A 22,847-nucleotide genomic window follows, 5' to 3' on the forward strand; every position below is an offset into this window, starting at 1 on the left:
AAAAAACTGTCCTTCAGCTCCCAGAATTCCTCCGCTAGCATGGGGAAGTCCACCCATCTTAAGGACATCAGTTCATTGGATCTGTGGATTTCTGGAGCTGAAGTCCACCCATCTTAAAGACACTGGTCCACTGGATTTGTGGACTTCTGAGAGTTGATGTCCACTCATCCTGAATATGCTAAATTTAAGAAACAGAGTGTCATGAAATGCATCTCAACAGAGGCAGACCAGTTCAGATCAAACCCCAGTCCGTTGGGACATCTACTGAGTGATTATGATTTCAGCCTCTTGCCTCTCCTTATTCCCCCTCTTAGACAGAAAGCCATGGAAGACTCCTGACTCTGCCAAGACCCCCTGAGCAGATGCTACATTTACCACTTGGGGAAGAGCCCAGGTGGCCAACAATGGTCTTAGCTTAAACTTAGCAAGGCGTCAGCTGCAAACTGAGCAGCCTCCTCAGGTGAGGAAGCTGAAGAGATGGGAGAACATCCATCCGTCCATTTGCTAGGAATCCAAACCAGCCAGAAAGGGCTTCACTGACTGTCCCACCTCTGCTTCTTGAGCTTTCAAAGACAACCGAGAAGACCAACTTACCAGCTCCTTCTTCACTTCTTGCTTCTCGTTCAGTTTCAGGTTGGCTGAACTCTGAGTGGAGAAAAAGGAAAGGATCTCATTTTTTGCTTTGCTTCCAGAATTATTGGGGCAATTGGTTTGGAAAGCTTTGGGTTCAGCACCCTTTTTTCCGGAGGTGAGCTGCCTCCTAATGATGTCCTGATGGGTCCCCCAGATGCTTCATCCCATCAGTTGAAGGTCTCTATTTAATTCCCTTTCCAGGGTTGCAAGTTTTTCTCCTGTTCTGACCGAGGCTTCCCAAGAGCATGAAGCAAACTCCTTGTCCCAACAAAAAGCCCTTTTATTAATTGACTGTGAATTCTGCTCATTCACATCCAGCAAAGTCTTTCAAGGGACGATTTACGGTCACAGACCTTCTCTAGCTTGGAGAGCAGACAGGCCAATCTCTGCAAAACTTGGCAAGGAGTCTCAGAGAGTCACAAACCAATTCAGCGAACTAATTGTTTCCTGCAAACTCCACTCCCCTTTCGCTCCTCTTTTATTTCCTCTTGGAGGGGCCATTCATCGTCCCCCTGTGGCCTTACTCCAAAGTCGACCCCTGTTCTTTAGCTGTTCCCTTCGTCTGGCAACTCTGCGCATGCGCACACTGGGAACAGGCTCCAGCTGTTCTTCTGCCTCACTGATGTCTGACTCTGAAGGCAGCTGATAACTGTCAGAGGGCCCTGGCCCCCTCTCTGCTTCTGACACAGAGCCCTCATCTGAGCCTTCCATGGACTCCAGGACCGGCCCATCTTCCTCCCCAACCTCCTCACTGTCCGAATCTGCTGCCAGCTCTGCTGGTGGGCCACAACACCTCCACTCACCATCATGGCCTCCTTCACAGTGAGATGGGGCATCAGCATATCATCCTGCATAATGTAGCATGACATCTTACGGAACGTGCGCAGCTCCCTCGGATGTCCATTCACAAAGATTTGGCCTTTCATGCCCGTTTCCCTGAAAGTAAGACATAGCGAAGGTTGCAGGTTGAAAATCTAACGCTACTTAGAACTGGGGCGTGCAATCTGGGCAACATTAAGGCTTGTGGACTTCAACTCCCAGAATTCCCAAGCCAGCCAATCCTGGAGGTTGAAATCCACAAGTCTTAAGGTTGCCAAGGTTGGACACCTCTGCCTTAGAAGGTTCTTAAACTTATCTGCCTTTGGTGTGGATTTCCTAACTTTGGCCATTTCCAGCTATATGGACTTCAACTCCCAGATTTCCACAACCAGCACATTCATTACTGAGAATTCTGGGATTGAACACTGCTTTTTTTAAGAGAGCCTAAACCTTTCGCTCATTCTTCACCCATTGACTAGAATTTATTTTTAGGCTCGGGGGACAGCAGAGAGAGGATGCTGAGCAGGGAGATGAGGGGTCTCCCCCTCCGCTAACATCTGGAAGGTTTAAACTCAAAACTTGAGTCGAGAAGTTCTCCAGTTTATTTCACTGTTGTTGTGGGCAATGAGGCATTGAAGGATTGTCCCACATCAACCCGAAGATGTTGAAGAAGGTTATCTGGGCATTTGTCTGGGTACAGGAACAAATCTTCCCATTTAAAAAACCCAAGCTTTTTCACACAAAGGAAGCATTTTTCTCACCGGTATCCAGCCAAGAGGTTCATCAAGGTGGATTTCCCAGCTCCAGAAGGTCCCATAATACCGATCAGTTCCCGACGGCAAAATTTTCCAGAGAGGCATTTTAGCAAAGTTTTGTATCCTGGAAAAAAGATAGGAAGATAAAGGTTCTCAAGTAGTCTTGGTGAGCAAAAGGGATGGACTTTTTTCATTCATTGATCATCTCTTCCAGCCAGCGAGTGGGACCAAGAAGAAGGACCTTCTCTCCCTGTGGAAGAAGGAAGATTGGAAATAAAATGTTATAGGTCTCCTAAGGAATTCCATCTGGTAGGACGAAGAAGGACCTTCTCCATGGTGCCTCCATCGCTGTGGGAATAAGATTGGAACTAAGATGTTAGTTCTTGTTATGATTATTCCAATTAGTTATGACTATATATTTGTTAGTTATGACTATAACTATCTTAATTAGTTATGATTATATATTAGTTAATTATGATTATAACCATGTTAGTTAATGACTATATATTAGTTATGACTGTAACTATCAATTAGTTATGACTATATATTAGTTAGTTATGTCTATAACCATGTTACTTGTATCTTTACAATTTATATTGTTTTATTTGTTTCCTAGTATGATTTGATTGCTTATTAGTAACCTATGACTATCACTAAGTATCTTATGATTCTTGATGAATGTATCCTATTTTATTCTCCTTATGTACACTGAGAGCATTTGCACCAAAGACAAATTCCTTGTATGTCCAATCACACTTGGCCAAGAATTCTATTTCATTCTCTATAAGTCTTCTCTCTTAAGGAAGTCCACCTGGTGGGACAAAGAATGGACTTCTCCATAGTGGCTCCATCCCTGTGCAGCAACATCCCTGTGGGCATAAGATTGGCCCCCAGTTTGATGCTCTTTCAAAAGGCCCTAAAGACATGATTTGCTGGTGGAACTGGGGACATCAGAATGACACGGAACCCATCAGGTGGTGGCTTACATTATTGGCTCCAAAGGGTTGGGGCAGAGGTGAAATTCAGCAGATTCTGGAGAACCGGTAGCGGAAATTTTGAGTAGTTCAGAGAACCGGCAAATGCCACCTCTGGTTGGCTCCAGAGTGGGGTGGGAATGGAGATTTTGCAGTATCCTTCCCCTGCCACACCCACTAAGCCACACCCACCAAGCCACACCCACAGAACCGGTAGTAAAAAAAAATTGAATTTCACCACTGGGGTGGGGGTTTATTGGGGTTTGTATTGGGGGTTTATTTCCCTGGCGAGACCTGGCCCATAGAATCACCAAGTCAGACACGACTGAACGGATAACATTATCATCATTGATTTCTGTTAGCGACCTAGAATCACCATGAGTGACTTGGGGGAGGGGGGGCATATAAGGCGGACGTGATCCAGAACATTCACTGAAGACCACAGGATTCTCATACCGCACCCAACTGAGTGCTTAGTCAATCAATATTGCTCTTCTCCACGCCAAAAGGGGCATTTGCGGAAACAAACTGCATGAACTCAAGAAATGGGAAATCCATATTTTTCTTGCTGCCCAGGTTTGGTTAATGGGTTTTGCTGCACCAGAAGTGCCGGAAAGGAAGAGGGACATTTTGGGCCCTTGTGTTTTCTCTGTCCTTCAGTTGGATGCCCTCTTCATCCGTGGTCCCTTCTCAAGTGGTCACGAGCCACCACAGTGGTTCTCCTCCCACGTGAAGAATTGTGGGAATGTGGCCACTTCAAGCTAATGGCTGGCTGGCTTTGATGGGACTCAGGAGAGCAACTGCCAGGTTTCTGTCTGTTGTCACTCAAGGATTCAAGCATGTGCTCCTCCATAAATCAATCCCATCCTGAATAAATGATCAAATTGGCCATCTGAAGGCATTCTAGAGCACCACCACGAGAGGGAGCCAAAGGATCAACGTTACATTCTCTTTGCTGGGTCAGGAGAAGACTTGGACCATCCAGGACAGAAGGATGAAGTTCTACCATCTTTTATTGCGGTCACAGACCAGAATTGTGATGGTTGGGCTGGGGAATTCTGGGCCTGGCTGTCTGGGGAATTCTGGGAGTTGAAGTCCACCCCATCTGAAAGTTGTTGAGGTTGAGAAATGCTGCTCTATATACAGAAGCTGGAACATCTCAGGTTCAACTTGATGTCTATGACATGGGTGCCAAAAGTCCCAGAAGGGATTCTTTTATTTATATAACTATCCTCCAGCAAGCAAACTACAGGCTTACAAATGCATCAGACTCCATTCCTCAGGCTCTGATTCTGTCCAATGCTACCCTATTTCCTGAAGTCTTCAGGTTTCATACATATCTAAGAGATTTCTTATAAAGTTTCTGTCCGCATTGTGCCTCATCTATTGAGGGCAATCAATGCAATCAGGATTTATTAATTGCCCTTTAATTACTTCATTGCCCAGAGAGAAAGAGAGAGATGAAATTGAGAGAGAGAGACAGAGAGACAGAGACAGAGAGAAGGAAAGAAAGAAAGAAAAAGAGATTTTAAGAGAGATGAAATTTAGAGAGAGAAAGAGAAGGAAGGAAAGAAAGAAAGAGAAAGAAATATTTTGAGAGAGATGAAATTTAGAGAGAAAGAGAGAGAGAGAGAAAGAAGGAAAGAGAAAAAGAACGAGAAAGAAGGAAGGAAAGAAAGAAAAAGAAAGAAAGAAAAACAAAGAGATTTTGAGAGAGAGAGAGATGAAATTTAGAGAGAGAGAGAGATGAAAGAGAGAGAGAGAGAGAAATGGTAAATCAAAAGCTATTTTCTGCTTCTCTCCTTTTCTAGTTCCAAAATTCACCAAAGAGATTAAAAATAGCAGCGTAAGAGAAAAAAGAGCTTGCTTTTAGGGGCTTCAGAAGGATAAAATGCTGAGTTGGACTATTCACGCTATATTTAAGAAAGAAGGCATAAATTAAGAATGCAGTTCCAGTAAAGAACTTTTAAATTTTGTATGCTGTTTTTCTTTAATGCTTTTAATATTTTATCGGACACCGGCCGGAGCCTCTCGGTGATGGACGGTTCTTAAATGTGAAACATAAAATAAATATTTCGCGTGGAAAAAACAGCACTTGCACACCTATGGATTCTGCTTCTTATGCCATAGGCTGAGAAGCAGCCCCTTCCCACCTCTGGCAGGCTGGAGAACATTCTGGTCTGGAGCAGAGGTGCTGAAAACGGGTGGCGGAGGGAGGGGGAGGGGTTTGAACCTGCTGGAGATTAAGCCTCGTCCATGCTAAGCATGCAGCATGCATGCAGCATGCAGCAACCGCCTCCCTCGGGGTTCCGGGACAGCAGCCGCAGTGGGTTTTTGCATCACAGTCAGCTCGTTCTGCAGTCAGTGTGGAGGATGCTTGGAGAGACCCCGCCTTCCTACCAACACACACACACACACACACACACACACACACACACACACCCTTGTGCACACTCCCTTCCTGGGCCGCCACAGGCCCCCGCAAGGCTGCCGCAGCACCTGCCACTCAGCTGAGCGAAGTGGGCGGCTACTCGAGTTCATTGACTGGCAGTAACCTTGTCTCGCTGGCTGGCTGGCGCTTGCAAAGCTGCAAATCCTGCTCAGCACAGAGGCGAAGGCTCTTCTGCAGAATTGGATTTCACTGTGTTTTTTGAGCCGGGCCAGAAAGCGGCTCAAAGGCCTTTGGTTCTCAGCTCCTGATGTGAAGAAGGAAGGAAGGAAGGAAGGAAGGAAGGAAGGAAGGAAGGAAGGAAGGAAGGAAGGAAGGAAGGAAGGAAGGAAGGAAGGAAGAAGAAGAAGAAGAAGAAGAAGAAGAAGAAGAAGAAGAAGAAGAAGAAGAAGAAGAAGAAGAAGAAGAAGAAGAAGAAGAAGAAATTATTATTATGAAAGAAATTCTAGCAAATCAGCTCTATCCTTCTTCTCCAACCTGGAGGACAGGAGGAAGAGGAAGAAGAAAAAGAAGGAAGAGGAGGAGGAGGAGGAGGAGGAGGAGGAGGAGGAGGAGGAGGAGGAGGAGGAGGAGGAGAAGAAGAAGAAGAAGAAGAAGAAGAAGAAGAAGAAGAAGAAGAAGAAGAAGAAGAAGAAGAAGAAGAAGAAGAAGAAGAAGAAGAAGAAGAAGAAGAAGAAATAATATGGGTTCCTGCAATAGAGAGCCATGGAGGCAGATCCTCCCCGAGGGCTGGGACGTTCCGAGCCAGGTTCCCATGGAACTCAGACAGGCCCCTAAGTCAAGGGTCTCTCTCTCTCTCTCTCCTGACCAGGCTGGGTCAGCGCACCAGATGTTTACGCACTGCTGCGCATGTCAGCAGAGAAGGGGCCAGCAGGATCGGCCAAGCGACACTCAGGAATTCTCAGCCAAGGAGTTGAGAGAAAGGAAAATGGGCTTCGCACGTATGCAAAATGCACACTTGCGTAGACATGTGTCCCTTTGCCAGCCCCCCTCGTGCCTGCTCTCCAGCCCCAGAGCAGCCTTGTCCAACCTGACCTCCTGCATCCAGACTACAACTCCCATCCTGCATCCAGACCATTTTTGCATCACCATCATCCCATCCTATAACTCCCGTCCTGCATCCAGACTACAACTCCCATGTGGTCCACCTGATCCAGCTGTGTATGGAGATTCTCAGTCATCCATCTCAGTCATCCATATCGTTTCCAACGATGGATGGAAACAAATCAAGACAGAGAAGCTACCTGGAATTAAGGAGAAACTTCCTAGCAGTGAGGACAATGGACCAGTGGAACAGCTTGCCACCAGAGGTTGTGGGTGCTCCATCATTGGAGGCTTTTAAAAAGAGACTTGGACAGTCACCTGTATGACATGGCATAGGGTCTCCTGTTTGAGCAGGGGGTTGGGCTAGAAGGCCTCCAAGACCTCTCTTCCAACTTAAATTTGGATGCTATTTGGAACTCTGACATCTGCTTTAGCAAGGAGCTGCTGCTCCAAGTTCTGGTAGAACAGAGGTGTCTAATTAAAGGCCTGCGGGCCGAATCTTGCCTGCAGGGCCACCCTGGAAACAGTGAACGACCAGCCTACGGTGCCTCTGCCAGCAAAAATGGAGCTCGAGAGGGCCATACAAGGCCCTCTCAGGTTTCATTTTTGGCCATGAGAGCCTCCTGCAACCCTCTGCCAGTGAAAATGGAGCTCGGGGCGGGGGGGACATTGCAGCCAAAAACAGAGCTCTGGGGGCTGCACGTGGCCCTCCCAAGCTCCATTTTTGCTGGCAGCAGTTTGCAGGAGGCCATCACAGCCGAAAACGGAGCCAGGGAGGTTCAGTTTCACTGGCAGAGGTTTGCAGGAGGCTGTCACAGCCGAAAACGGAGCTCAGGAGGCTCTGTTTCGCTGGCAGAGAACTCGGGCCACCACAGGCATCCCCGACACCTATGACGTTAGTTAATGACTATATATTAGTTATGACTATAACTATCAATTAGTTATGCCCACCCTGGCCCCCTGAGGTCAAACGCAACCCTGATGTGGCCCTCAATGAAATCGAGTTTGACGCCCCTGTGGTAGAAAAACTACAGTGAAGATTGCCTAGGCATCCCCACCCATCCCTTGGCTGGAATCATGGCTTGTTAACCCAACAAATGTATGAACACAGGGATGAATTGACGCAGATCAAAGGGAACCTGTGGAAGAGTTGTCAGAAAATAATGTCATGCTTCCGGAATGATGACACTGCAGAAGATAATCAAATCAGATCATCTCCTAAAAATCTGCCTTCCCTCCTGAGGGTTTATGAGATGGGATGACTCACATCTGGCATGACATTTTCCAAAATTGGAGTGGCAATTGTCTTTCCTGATGGCATCATCTTGGAGCCTGTTAATCAGGGGACAAGGCACCACATTTGAGGTGAAGATACGGGCTGGCCCTCTCCAACGCCCTTCCATCTCGGTCGAAATGTTTTCTTTAACATTGTGATTGCGTTGACATCTTGCAATATGATCGATGATGGATCTAATTGTGGGGCCCTGGTACTGTCTGAGCTTGGTTGCTCGCTTGCAGGCGTTTCGTTATCCAACTAGATGACACCCTCAATGCTCTGATGATGTTCCCTAGTTGGGTAATGAAATGTCCCCAAGGAAACAACAAAGTCCAGAGAGCATCAAGAATTCCATCGTTCAACCCTGAGCTATAGAGATTCCCTGGGAATGTCTAGTTTAATGAAAAGAAGGAGTAGGGGGTGACATGGTAGCAGTGCTCCAATATCTAGGGGACTACTACAAAGAAGAGGGGGGTCAACTTATTCTCCAAAGTACCTAAAGGTGAAACAATGGATGGAGACTAATCAAGGAGAGAACCAACCTAGAACTAAGGAGACATTTCCTGGCAGAATAATTAATCAGTGGAAGGACTTCCTCCAGATGTTGTGGGGGTCTTGAGGAAAAGATTGGACAGCCATTTGTCTGCAATGGCATAAGATCTCCTGCCTGAGCAGGAGTTGGACTAGAAGACCTTCAAGGTGCCTTCCAACTCTATGATTCTGGGATTCTTCTATTGTAGTGTTGCTCCATCCACAAATATTGTCCCCTGATGGGATCAGATGTCTTCCCCATTGCTGCTCCTGCCCTGTGAAGTCACATCGTCCCTAGAGGTATGACTTGTCTTTTCAATCGGCATGAAAGCCAGATTAGAAGTAGGTAGGTCCTCTGGAGTGATTTTACTAGTGTCGGTTGGGCTCTCAAGATTATTGCCTTCTCAACTGGATGTGTTACTAATTTTATAAGAACTGGATGTCCTTCATCAAAGTGGTGACAAATATATAAGTTGTTGTTAGTTGCTTTAGTTAGATGTCTGACCCATCGCGACCCCATGGACAACGTTCCTCCAGGCCTTCCTGTCCTCTACCATCCTCTGGAGTCCATTTAAGCTCACACCGACTGCTTCGGTGACTCCATCCAGCCACTCATTCTGTGTGTCATTCCCTTCTTTTTTGCCCTCCATCGTTCCCAGCATGAGGCTCTTCTCCAATGACTTTGTCCTTCTCATTAGGTGGCCAAAGGATTTAAGTTTCCTCTTCAGGATCTGGTCTTCTAAGAACAGTCAGGATTGATCTCTGCTAGGACTGACACTTTGATTGCCTTGCAGTCCAAGAGACTCGCAGGAGTCTTCTCCAGCACCAGAGTTCAAAGGCCTCCATTCTTTGGCATATATGTACATGTGCATTATGTGTATATATGCGAACACCCAACCCAAATAGGAAAAAACTGGATGTCCCTGGGGGCAGAAGATAGAAGAGTAGCCCTTCACAACTTCCCCTCTTCCCCACAACTGGATAGCCCATCTCCTGACCAGGCCCTTCAAGACAGCCTAAGAATGGAGGTGTTGCAGCAAGTTCTGGGAAGCCTCCCCTCATGGCCAGCTAGGAGATGAGCGGAACTTCTGCTGATTGCCAAAGCAGCACACCTTCTTTAACAAAAGAGGTGCTATGAAGCAACTTAGGACTGCAATGGGTGTGGGAGAACTGATTCACACTTAGAACAATTTATCGAGATGGAGTTTTTCCCTGTGGCAAAACCACAACACACCAGACTGCTTCCTCCTTCATTTATACCAGGGGTGTCCAAACTTGGCAACTTTAAGACTTGTGGACTTCAACTCCCAGAATTCCCCAGCCAGCTCTGCTTTATATTTATGATTTATACGGATAGTCGTCAAAATACAACCACACAATGGAGCCCAACATTTCTGTTGTTAAGTGAGACACTTGCTAAGTGGCTTTTGCTCCCATTTGCGACCTTTCTAGTCACAGTTGTTAAGTGAATCATTGCACTTGGTAAGTTAGTAACTTGCTTGTTAAAGGAATCTAATTTCCCTGTTGACTTTGCTGGTCAGAAGGTCAGAAAATGTGATCACACGATCCCAAAACACTGTAACTGTCATTAACCGGAGCAAAGGCTGATCTCCGTCGCTGAATGGATCTCTTTTGCTCCCCTTCTCATTCAGTTACTTTTCTACCTTAAGCCCCTGGCAGCCCCAGTTCTTCCTTTTTATTTCTGGGCACTAGAAACTGGCACCTTTGAAAAGAGACTAATTAAAGCAGCCGCTTCCCGCATCTCCCCCGCACTCTGCCCACCGATGCATAGATGAGGAACCGTACTTCTGCTACTCACCCACGAATGAAAAGGATCCCCAGGGAGCTCAGACAGAGGAGGGCTGGGGGGCGGAAGCCAGCTAAATTTATCTTCTTCTCAGCATCTGCTGCTCGTCAGAATCTGAAGAGTTCTGGGTTTGGGTTTTTCCCGGGAAATGGGGCAAAGGACACATCTCTTGCATGTGCTAAGCGTGTCTTTGGAACAACGTTCCTCGCCTCTAGACCCAGGATTTCAGTTCCTGGATTCAGATATAGGGGGCTGACCAGAGGGTCAGAGAAGGGATTTTTTGTTCTGCCCACAAGAATTGGGACATTTGGTTTGATAATGAATGTTGATAATAAAAAAACTTAGTTAATTTTGGGTGATTAATAAGTAGGACTTTGTAGATGCTTTTAGATTGTTTCTTTAAATGTTTATTCGTTAACAAATAATTCATTACAATAATAATGAATAATAATAATTTTAACTAGTAAAAGCAACTTGGATATAAACTACAAATTGGGACCTGGGAAAAAGATTTATCAATTTTACTAATAAATTTTTGTTTAGATTTCGTTATAAAGATGTAATCTTTCTTGGGTACTTATAATCTCTATTAACAAATTTTTGTTTACATTTTGTTATAAAGATGTAATCTTTCTTGGTCTGATGAGACGAGATGTGATATAAATAGTAAATAATTTTTAGCTAACTACAATAATAATAAGGAAATGTTAATGGACAATGTTTTACGATTTCTACATGTGTTGGCATTGGTAAAAGCAATTAGATATAAGCCTTAAATAGTGAGTTGAGGGGGGGGGGAGAATGTTTAGATATCTTATTAATTGATTTTTTTCAGAATATGTTATAAAAGGGTAACTATTGGAGGTTTATTGAAATAACTAATGAATGCCAGTAGGTGGTTGTGTCTTTAAATACAAGTGAGTCCAGATAAAAGCACATTTAAATAATTCTAGTTAAACAAGAATGGTGGTACATTGATAGTAAAATACATAAAGATTTTTGATTTAAAATGTACAATTCAATATGAAGGAAGTATAAATAATGATTGTGGTAATAATGCACGAAATCTATTTGTAACCAAGCGACACGCTTTCTACAAGATGTAATGAAGAATGATTCTTTTTTTGTGTTCTTGTTTAATTAAAACGATTTTAAAAATTCAAAAAAAAAAAAAAACCCAATGGGGACACTTGGGAAAGATCCCTCTCGGATCCATTCCTTGGGAAGCTGGCTTGGTTTGGACAAAGAATCTGAAGGCAGGTACCTGTGTCCCAAGACAATGTTGTAGGACTTAATCTTGGCCATCAGCACCCTAATTAACAACTAAAAGCCACACACCGCCAGGCACTGCATAAATACTTCAGCCGAGCCACACATTCTGGAGAAAGAGAAGTTCCCTGAAGATGCACAAACCCCAAAACTTGCAAGACTAAACCTCTGATCCCGGTGATCAATCCAGGATGGATCCCGAAATCTGAATTATATCTGGGTGTAGGGTCTGTGTTGAAAACAGCTGAAGGATTTGGAAGCATCCTTGTCTCCCCTTGGTCATCCTACTAGTGTTCTGACTGAGGCTTCCCAAGAGCATGAAGCAAGCTCCTTCTCCCGACAAAAAACCCTTTTATTAATTTACTATGAATTCTACTCATTCACATCCAGCAAAGTCTTTCGAGGGAGGATTTACAGTCACAGACCTTATCTGGCTTGGAGAGCTGCCAGGCTGATATCTGCAAAATGTGGCAAGGAGTCTTGGAGAGTCATGAACCAATTAAGGGAACTGATTGTCTCCTGCAAACTCCACTCCCCTTTCGCTCCTCTTTTATTCCCTCTGGGAGGGGCCATTCACCATCCACCTGTGGCCTTACTCCCAAGTCAAACCTTGTTCTTTAGCTCTTCCCTTCGTCTGGCAACTCTGCGCATGCGCACACTGGGAACTTGCCTCAGTTCCTGCCTGACTCGTTTTCCTTGCAGAACAGAAATCAACCAATCTTCCATCATACAGCTTCTAGTTCTGGCTTGGAGCCCAGTGGAATCCACATTCAATCTAACCAGGAATCCTGGCTTAGGAGCACAGCAGGTATTCTGCATGCAGCAAGTTTCAAGCTGAATTCCTGCAAAGGCTTTTGGGCTCAACGCCTTTTGAAAAGCAAATCTTAAATGGAAGACACAGTTCAGGCCACTGTCGTCCTCCCGCCCAGCCTTGGGATCTCAAGACCATCCATCCCAGTTTTCTTTGGGACAAGGTCACCCAACTTTTCAAGCGACTTAATTCCCTGAGTCCCATCTCAGCTCTTTCTTGCTTTTCTGATGAAACATCTCATCTTCTCTGGCTCCAGTTTTTGTGATGAATGAAAGCATATATGGACCTCTCTCAGGGTAATGTTGCAGGAGCCAATCTGGGTCGGTCACTGGGACCAGAGGCTTTGACTTCCAAGCTTTTGGACTCGTGCCAGAGCCCATCCCCAGAGAACTTCTCTCTACCACAGGGGTGTCCAAACTTGGCAACTTTAAGACTTGTGGACTTCAACTCCCAGAATTCCCCAGCCAGCAGAGCTGCTCTACCAGAATGTCTCTCTACCTTCTGGTAGAAGTTCCTTGAGGATGCGCTCCAGCATGAGTCTGAAAGCTCAGAAGACAAAACATCTGGTCCCGGTGACCAACCCACATGGGATCCTCCAGCTTTTGTGGTTCAAGGCTGCTGAACTCCAGCACCATCCTAACCCAAATAAGACCAACATCTGTCAACCTTGTAAAGTAGTCCAGACAGGATATATCCCGATTCGCTGGGACACCTGCACAGATTCACAAAATTCTGTTATTACAGCCAATCTCAACGAAAGGGCCTCTAGCCTTCCAATGGGTTGATTTCCTAATGTGGTTTATCAAATAGTTCTCTTATTGATTACCAAACCTGCTCTCTATTGCTCATACAGGGGTGTTTAATTAAGCAGGACATTTTGGGAAGCAAAGGTGAATAACTGATCTAATCTTTCCTGGAATTCCCTGGATCCTCCCTCTACAGATATTGCGCAAAAATGAATAAGTTAACAATGGAAATTAAAGACAGAGTATTATTTAATATGCGATATAGGTTATATTGGTTAGATAATAGGTGCAAAGATTAAAAAATTAATGATGAAAATGTCAGCCTGTAGCCATCTTTTCTTTTGGATCTTTGGCCTGCCACATTTTCTATTATTCTAATATGCATTTTTTATTGTGGGGAAATGGGAGGGGGGATTGTACGGAGTTAGATGATATGTAGCCATAACAAAATTCTTTCTAGAAAGCCAAGGTCATCCCTTGTTTTTGCACCTCTGCACCTGACAGGAACTGGATGGGTGGAACTGCCAGCATGGCAGTGGGAGATTGGACCATGGGATGGACTTGTGGGTGTGGAGGGCAAGATCTTGAACTTTCAACTGGGTGGGGGAAACCGGGAAGCTTTCAGATTTGGGTTTTCCCAGATGTGCCAACATGGCTCTCTTCATAAATTGGAACTTTGAGGAATCCTTTGCTTCGGACACTGATTTAATTTTGGATGCTATTTGGAACCCTGACATAAGGATGATTAGCAAACCAGAAATAAATATAGGTATAAGGCTAGATAGAAGAATATTTATTGTAAGTAATACTACGCCCAGAGTGTATAAAAGTGTAAATTAAAATACACAAAATGGTAAATATATAGAGACACGGAAACAATAGATATAATATAAGGGGACACAGGCACAGACTCACAAAAATCTGTTATTACAGCCCATCTCAACAAAAGTGCTTTTAGGCTTCCAGTGGGTTGATTTCTTAATCTGGTTTATCAAATAGCTCTGTTATCAACTACCAAATCTGCCTTCTATTGCTCATACAGAGGTGTTTAATTAAGCAGGACATTTTTGGGAGCAAAGGTGAATAACTGATCTAATCTTTCCTGGAAATTCCCTGGATCCTCCCTCTAGGGAGAATGCACCCCAGAGAACAGTGGGAGAGGCTTGGTCCTGGCAGGAGAGCCTGCGTGGGCTGGCGGGTGGATCCTGGGTAGGGTAAGTGCAAGGAAAGCTGGCTGTGGAGCATGGGCCTCCATAGCTACCTCTTCAAGGGTTAGTGAGAGGGTATGGTGCCAGGTCAACCTCAGGGGTTACGAGGATGGGAGAGAGATTGCAGCTATGTCCAGTAGGGGAGATAGGACAGGGATCCTGGATGGGCCTGTTCGTAAATAGGATGATGGGCAGTCAGAAGTTCTCCCTTTCTCTAGTTCAGGGACCTTTCCCCATGGCCCCAGGTTCTATCTTTCTGGAAAGTCTTGTTCTTCCTGAGAAAGCATAAAACACACTCTTAGTCCCCCCAAACCCTCTTTTATTTAAACGATTGTGAATTATGGTCATTCACAGCCCGTAATGTGAAGAGTCCGACAAATGTCTGCTTGAGTTGCCAAAGTCTTTCAGGGTAAGGCTGATAAGCACCCACCTTTATCTCCCTTGAAGCGCTGCCCTAAACCTAATTGCCATTTAGTTTTGCAAGGCCAAATGGAGCTTCTCAGAGTTTGGACGGACCAGAACGAACAAAATTGCTTCCTGCAAAGGCTCACGTCCGTTAGCAACTCTTTTATGTCTTATGGGAGAGGCCAATCATCTCCAAGCCTTACTCCCGAGTCACCCCTTTTGTCTTAACTGTTCTTGCCTTCTGGCAGCTCTTCGCATATGCACACTGGGGACAGGCTCACACTGTTCTTCTGCCTCGCTGATATTTGACTCTGGAGGCTCCCGAGGCAGCACATAACTCCCAGATGGCCTTGGCCCCCTCTCTGCCTCCAATGCCAAGCCCTCGTCCGAGTCTTTCCCAGAATCCAGGACTAGCCCATTTTCCTCCCCAACCTCCTCATTGTCCGACTCTGCTGTCAGCTCCACAAGCCGTTGGCAGACCACAACAATCCTAGCCTTGGGCTACTGCTTTGAACATGTGACATGACAAGTCCTGGCACCTTCAGGATTTGTTCTTGGGTGCACAAGCTGGCAGCCATGACCAAAACGTGATCAGCCAGGAGGTGGGTGTTTCCTGTGCTGAGATCTTACATGAATATGGGAAATGCAGCAGCAGGCACGCAACGGAGAACAAGAAGGTGTGGTGACCATGTTCCAGGACAACACTGTTGCTTCCAGTGTCCCTGGTGGGAGGAATGTTGGATGGAGATTGAGTTGCAAGGAGAAGGTTGGAATTCTATGAGTCACTGTCCATCTAGGCGTACAGAAGCATCTTACCTACATTGACTAATCTTCTCCTTTAAAGTGGGGTTAGGTCATGGATCAGGCTCAGGATTTATGGCCTCCATGACAAGCAATAGAGAGTTCATCTCACATGCTGGCTCATCGGTCATCTTCCGTGATGAATTCTATCTTCCTCAGATGGAATGGAAGATGAAGGAAACCCAATTATCTTGGCCTGTGGTCATCTCTTTGGGTTCCACCAGCCTTTCCACGGATGAAAACCTTCTCCAAGCCCCTGGCCTTCAGATTATTATTGTGTTTCCCCCATCCAAAATAAGACCGGATCTTATTTTCTTTTGACTCCTGAAATAAGTGCTTGGACTTATTTTCAGGGAGGTCTTATTCTTTTTGAGGCACAGGAGGTGGCAGGCGTTGTCACCTCATGGCTGCTGTTGTATTGCAATATTTTTAGGGAGGGCTTATTTTTTGGAGAGGAATTATTATTTTTGAGGTTCAGGAGGCCCCTTAACCTTGGCCCGTGGATCAGCTGATCCAGAGAGGGCCGGAAGTTCTGTTTCTGCCACACTCTTGCCAAGCCCTGGTGTCACTGGGTCTGGCGCTCTTTTTGCAGCCGCCACTAAGAGGAGGGACACGGGAGCTAGGGTTTGTGGGAGTGGCTTCAGCAAGACCGTTCTGCGTGGATGGCAGGTGCATGTGAGGCATGTGGGGTATGTTCCCCCCTGGGAAATGGCAGGGACCAACTGTGCATGTGTTTAAAGGTTTTAGGGGAGGGGCTATTTTGGGGGGAAGACTTATTGTAGTGCATGCGCTCAAAAGCCCAATTGGGGAGGTCTTATTTTCAGGAAACAGGGTAGAAGCTGCGGTCTTGGGAATATCTGAAAGTTTCAAGATTGGGAATAATCAGCCTTAACTGGGTTAGTTGCTTAGGTGGACCCAAATCAGAACTCACTTAAGGATGCTGGAGCAGAATAGCCACTTCAAAGAGGCAGGGTTGTTCCAGCAGGCATATAGCAAGTTTTCAACTTAGAACTGGTCACTTAGTGACCATTTGAAATTACATCGGATCCCAAAAATAGGACTTACGACCCAGTTTCAAAGTTCCAATGTCCTCCTGCCTCCCACTTACCCTACAGCCATATGACCATCCCTTTTTGGGTGCTTGGCAACTGGTCTAAATTTGTGGCCATCCTGTGAACAGGATTCCCAATGTTTTTGCTGGAAATTGGCATATGCTTCCGGTTTCTGGCAAAAGCCATTCCATAGTGGACATTGGCAGGGGTGGGTTCCGGCTTGCGTTACTCCCCTTTTGCTCAGGGTTGCTCTGCGGGCGCACTCATGCATGCGCAGTAGTAAAAAAACAAGATGGAACCGGTTTGGGGGGGGGGTGTCCAGCCGAGTTACCACCTACTCGGCCAAATTGGGCCCAACCAATAGGAACCCACCTCTGAACATTGGATTCACTTAATGGCCACCTCCAGAAGGTTGCAAAATCAGGCGCGGTGCCAGGATGACCCACTTTATGATTGTCACAACTTTACAACTGAAATTATGAGTTCAGTTATGGTCATAGGTTGAGAACTACCTCTTGGCTTTCTGTTCTGTAGGGAGAACAAGGCAGGCAGGAACTGAGGCAAGGCAGGTTGAAGCTAACACAACCTTCGTTAACAGTATAACACCGCAAAATGTAAGGCAAACCTCGACCCGGCAAACAGCAGCATTTGACAGCTGTCGGCCCTTTTGATACCAGAGCTGAACCAATAGAACGGCTGCCTTCTCCCGCCAGCTGGCTGCTCGCGTCTCCATCAATCAGGGACGGCAATGATAGTCAATGGCGTCGTAGCCTCGAGGACTTAACACCTTCTGTAACCCATGCAGAGATGCCTACAGACATCAAAGCCCATGGAAGAAAGGTCCTTCAACCTCGATTGGCACCTGCCAGGGTTAACATCTGCCTCCGAGGGACTTTCATCCTACCTCTTTTTCGCCACCAGGAGCCTTCCCGGACCGAATACGACAGGTCAAGGAACTCGATGTCCACAGCTGACCGCTTGGGCAAATGGGAGAACCTCTGAGCGTCCGTGATGTGGTTCTCCACCTTCTTCAGGTGGGTGGTCAGGAAGGAGCCATCCTGTGAGCTGGCGTTGCAGACAGAGTCCTCCAGGGCAATGGAGACACAGGTGGGGTCGAGGGTCTTCTCTGCCATCGCTGCTCCTCTATGGGGAAGGAAAAAGGAAACAGAGGTGAACGCTCTGCTCTTCAGGTGCTCTCCAAGGTTGTGGATGGCCAACTCCACCCATCACAGCAGGTGGGCCAGTGAAAGCTCAGCTCCATCCGGTCACCCTTATTTCGAAGGGGGACTACAACAAGGCCATAAAAAGGGAATTTCTATGTATGTTGGTCATGCAAGGATGGACTCTGGAACCATAGTTGGTTTAAATCCTGGTTGATAGGTGAATGTAGCACATCAAAGTTTTAACAGATAAATAAGTTGCAAATAACCTCTCATTTCTTAGCAAGGGAAAATCACTTGGATTTTAGAGACCTACGTGTTGGACACTGGCGACACTAACAAGCACTTTTTTGCACGAGGAACAGCTTCAATTGTTTAAATAGCTTTAATCTAGATACAAAGAGTATGGAAGGGGGAAACTAAATAAAATAATCAGCTAGTTCTTGATTCGAGCAGAGAGTTATCTTTTCTTCTGGAATAATTGCATTTGCTCCAATTTTCCGTACTACATCACATCTTGTTCTAAGAAGTGATTCACACCCCATCAATCACCAATAAAGTGCCCCGATTACATCTATTCCAGAAAGGGTTGCATGACAAGAATCAGAAATGACATATAACAACAGAGAAAGTTATAAAGTCCCATAGAAAGCTTATGTTCACCACCTTCCTTCCACTTGCTCATTTCAAAGATTTCAACGAGATTCGGGTTAATGTCAGGATTCCAAGTAACACCCACAATGAAAGAAGACTCAGAGGCTTGAGGTTTCTCAAAGTTCCATTTTGTTACAGATGTCATATTGGCACATCTGGGAAAACCCGAATCTGAAAGTCTCCAGGTTTTCCCCACCCAAACGAAAATTCAAGTCCCTGCCCAGCATCCACATGTCCATCACATGGCCCAATCAGGCACCGTCCCAACTGGAGATGCTTCCCAGTCATACCCCTCAAAGTGCAGGGTAAGATGACCTTGACTTTCTGAGAAAGGAATATTATTTAGACTATATATCTCCCATGCTCCATATAATCCCCGCTCCCATTTTCCCACAGTAGAAAATGTGGCAGGCCTGAAAGCCCAATGTAAAAGATGGCTTCTAGGCAGTGGTGAAATTCTAATTTTTTTTTTACTACCAGTTTTGTGGACGGGGCTTGGTGGGCATGGCAGGGGAAGGATGCTGCAAAATCTCCATTCCTACCCCACTCCAGGGGAAGGATACTGCAAAATTTCCATTCCCTCCCCACTCCAAGGGAAGGATACTGCAAAATTTCCATTCCCTCCCCACTCCAGGAGAAGGATACTGCAAAATTTCCATTCCCTCCCCACTCCAAGGGAAGGATACTGCAAAATTTCCATTCCCTCCCCACTCCAAGGGAAGGATACTGCAAAGTTTCCATTCCCTCCCCACTCCAGGGAAAGGATACTGTAAAAACCATGTTCCCTCCCCACTCCAGGGGAAGGATACTGCAAAATCCCCATTCCCTCCCCACTCCAAGGGAAGGATACTGCAAAATTTCCATTCCCTCCCCACTCCAGGGAAAGGATACTGTAAAAACCATGTTCCCTTCCCACTCCAGGGGAAGGATACTGCAAAATATCCATTCCCTCCACATTGCAGGAAAAGGATACTGCAAAATCTCCAGTCCTCCCCCTCCCTCCCTCTCTCTCTCCCTCCCCCCTCTCTCCATTTTTCTCCCCACTGGGAACTGAACCCAGACATTTCTTCCAACAAGATCCTATATCACTTCCGACAAAAGTCAATCCAGTCTCTTCTTGAAAGCCTCCAGTGATGAATCTCCCTCAACTTCTGTTCCATGAGTGGATGGTTCCCACTGTCCTAATCACCAATCTTCTCATCCATTCCAAGCTTAACCCAACACTTTAGAGCCAGGATATCAGAAGGGCCTTCCCCTTTTCATCCGAGAGGGACCAGAAAAAGCTGTCACCCGCTCCCAGGGATGCCAACTTGGCCTTAAAGGTTGTGTGGGTAGCCAAATTAGGAAGCTCTCTGGGATGGTCCCCTCACTGTCTTTGCTTACAGTCCAGTTTGGGGGGAGGGGACATCCTCATTGCAAAAGAACCTGACCCCCCAAGAAGGACAAGATGCAGGTCCTCTTATCCAGTCCTTTGCTTTTTCTAATATTAGTGTGTGTGTGTGTGTGTGTGTGTGTGTGTGTGTTGTCTTTGTGCTGATAAATAAATAAAGGGAGACTAGTATAGATCTATTTCAAGCTATTTAGCTCTCATCAGCTAGCCATACCCTTACTGGGATTTGAACCTGGGCTGTATTACATATTAGGCAGGAGTCTTAGCCACTAAGCCACAGGCTCTCCTCCATATATAATATATATATATTAGTAAAATGGAGACAAGGAAAATGTTTCCAAGCAAAAGCTTGCATAGGGATGCTAGCCAAATCTGGATGAAGGATTAAACTGAAGAAGGCAAAAACTAATGGCTGCATTCAAATGCAAGGCAGGGGAGGGGGGAGGGGGGCCTGGGGAGACAAAGGGATTAGAGACTGATTAGATAGACTAGAGGGGGGGAGGGGGTTGCCATCCAGATTTGGGGGGGGGGCTAAGAGGAAGACCCTTCATGCAGCTCAGAGAGAAATCAGCTTCCATTCCTGCCCTATTTTAAGCTGCAGGGCATCAGCAAAGCAGGAGAAGGACCTGACCTGCCAGGTGTGCTGGGCATCACACTGGTAGACAACCCCTCACTGCTCATCCCCCCCCCCCATTTACCCCCCTCCCAATGGAGAGAGTGGAGATTCTCTCTCTCTCCAAGCGAGTCCATCATCAAGACATCTTCCGCCCTACAAAATGTTTGAGCCAACCCTGAAGCTGGCAGTTGGGCTACAATGGGCAGAACAATCAAACCAGAACCTCTGGGTTGGGGGTGGTGGTGAATGTTGTAGTCCCAGGGTCCCAACTTCAAAGGGCTAGTAGAAGGAGGGAAGGAGGGAGGGAAAGAAGGAAGGAAGGAAGGAAAAGAGGGCAGGAGGGAGAAAGGAAGGTAGGTATGAGAAGGAAGGGAGGGAGGACAAGAGATAGGTTGGTAGGTAGGTGAAGGAAGGGAGGCAGGCAGGGAAGAAAGGAAGGAGAAGAGGTAGGTAGGCGAGGGAGAGAGAGAGACGGAAGTAGGAAGGAAGGAAGGAAGGAAAAGAGGGAGAGATGGAGAAAGGAAGGACAAAAAGTAAGAAGGTAGGTAGGTGAAGGAAGGAAGGAAGGAAAAGAGGAAGTGAGGGAGGACAAGAGATAGGTAGGTGGGTAGGTGAAGGAAGGGAGATAGAAAGGCAGGAAGGAGGAAAGAAAGGAAGGACAAGAGGTAGGTAGTGAGGGAAAGAGGGAGGGAAGGAGGAAGGAAAAGAGAGAGGGAGGGTAAAAGGAAGGACAAGAGATAGGAAGGTAGGTAGGGGAAGGAAGGAAGGAAGGAAAGAGGAAAGGAGGCAGGGGGGAGGGAGGGGGGCTGGCTGATGGGTCTCTGACCCAGAGCCTGTCCAAAGGTGGGAGGGAGGAAAGCAGAGGAAATGCCCTTCTGAGCAGACTCTGCTCCTTCCCTCCCTTGCAAAGCCAGACTAACTGCAGCTTCGGGGGGGGGGGGGGGGGCTGCTCTGAGCCAAGGGCTTCTCTGCCTGGCGGCGGTGGGGGGGAGGGGGCATCTGGGTGGGTGGGGGTGGATCTTGAGCTGAAATGCCAGCGCTGGGCCTGGGCCGATTGATCTCCATCCCCTCTGAGTTTGCCTTGCAGAGAGACCCTTTCTCTCCCACCCATCGCAGCCCGAGAGGCCCCTCCTCTTAGCCCAGCCGTTTCTTAGCAGAGAACAGAGGCCCCCTGGATGGGAGGCATCTCTGAAAGCGCCCTCCCCACCCCATTACCAAGCCACCCCATCCCCCTTCAGAAATGCTTCCATTCCCGGCTAGCCAATAAAGGCCGCTGTGAAATGCACCCACGGCTGGTTTGCAAGGTTTGCAATCGGAGCCCAGATTTCTCCAGGAACCGAACTGAGTCTGGGTGTTATTTACTAATCTTCTTCCTCTCTCTCTCTCTCTCTCCCGCCCTCCCTCCCTCAAGCTGGAGCCGAAAGTACTGCGCCTCCGGGAACAGCTATCTTCTATTCCTCCCCAACTGAACTCCCCTCCCCCTTAGAGAATTTGCAGCCTGATATTCTGTGGTATATCAAGGACAAGAACCCAGCTATGCCAAGGGGTGGGGGTGGCGAGGGGAGGGGAGGGGGGGCGGAGTTGAAGCATACCCAAACTTGACAAGAGACCCCTGGAACTCTTAAGGCTAAGCGATCTGAAATCCCCCACCTGCCTCAAAGTTACCAGAAGGGCAAGGCTAGATGAGAGAGAGGGAGGGAGGGAGGGAGGGAGGGAGGGAGGGAGGGAGGGAGGGAGGGAGGGAAGGTGGGAGGGAGAGATTGTCAGATAGATAGATAGATGGATGGATGGATGGATGGATGGATGGATGGATAGATGGAGTCAGATAGATGGAGGGAGGGAGTCAGATAGATAGATAGATAGATAGATAGATAGATAGATAGATAGATAGATAGATAGATAGATAGATAGATAGATAGATAGATAGATAGATAGATAGATAGATAGATAGATAGAGATAGATAGATAGATAGATAGACAGACAGAGAGAGGGAGGGAGGAAGCAAGGGGAGAGAGAGAGGGAGAGAGAGAGAGAGGGAGGGAGGGAGGAATAGATAGATGGATGGATGGAGGGAGAGAGGGGGAGGGAGAGAGAGGGATAAAGAGATAGAGGGATAGAGAGAGAGAGAGAGAGATGGATGGATGGATGGATGGATGGATGGTTGGGTGGGTGGATGGATGGATAGAAAGAGAAAGGGAGGGGGAGAGGGATAGATAGATGGATAGAAAGAAAGAAAGAAAGAAAGAAAGAAAGAAAGAAAGAAAGAAAGAAAGAAAGAAAGAAAGAAAAGATGGCTTCCTTGAAAACAAAGCAGAGGAATTCCTGAAGGTATCAAACCTGCCCCAATTAGTCTTAAGATACCGAGAGAGAAACACACACCCTCCTTTCTGCCTCCTGCCAAGCTTGGACCTCTAGCAAATGGGGGCACCACACTATCTGGAGCAAC

General features: G+C 46.6%; 1 protein-coding gene across 3 annotated transcripts in view; it reads right to left on the reverse strand.

Annotated features, from left to right (window-relative positions):
• ABCG4 (ATP binding cassette subfamily G member 4) overlaps positions 1-22,847 on the reverse strand; it is a 37,790-nt gene that overhangs the window by 13,311 nt on the left and 1,632 nt on the right. For 2 of the 3 annotated variants that reach the window (XM_081961110.1, XM_081961111.1), the window contains exons 2-5: positions 17,485-17,723; positions 2,214-2,331; positions 1,437-1,569; positions 595-645 (exon numbers count right to left, since the gene is read on the reverse strand). In XM_081961110.1, coding sequence (XP_081817236.1) covers positions 595-645; positions 1,437-1,569; positions 2,214-2,331; positions 17,485-17,723 — 541 coding nt within the window. Of the gene's footprint in view, positions 1-594; positions 646-1,436; positions 1,570-2,213; positions 2,332-5,284; positions 5,543-17,484; positions 17,724-22,847 lie in introns of those variants that run through there. The other variant, XM_081961112.1, reaches the window with a different exon arrangement.

This window comes from Natrix helvetica (genome assembly GCF_964273705.1).
Source record: "Natrix helvetica genome assembly, chromosome: 8".
Classification (NCBI taxonomy): Eukaryota; Metazoa; Chordata; class Lepidosauria; order Squamata; family Natricidae; genus Natrix; species Natrix helvetica.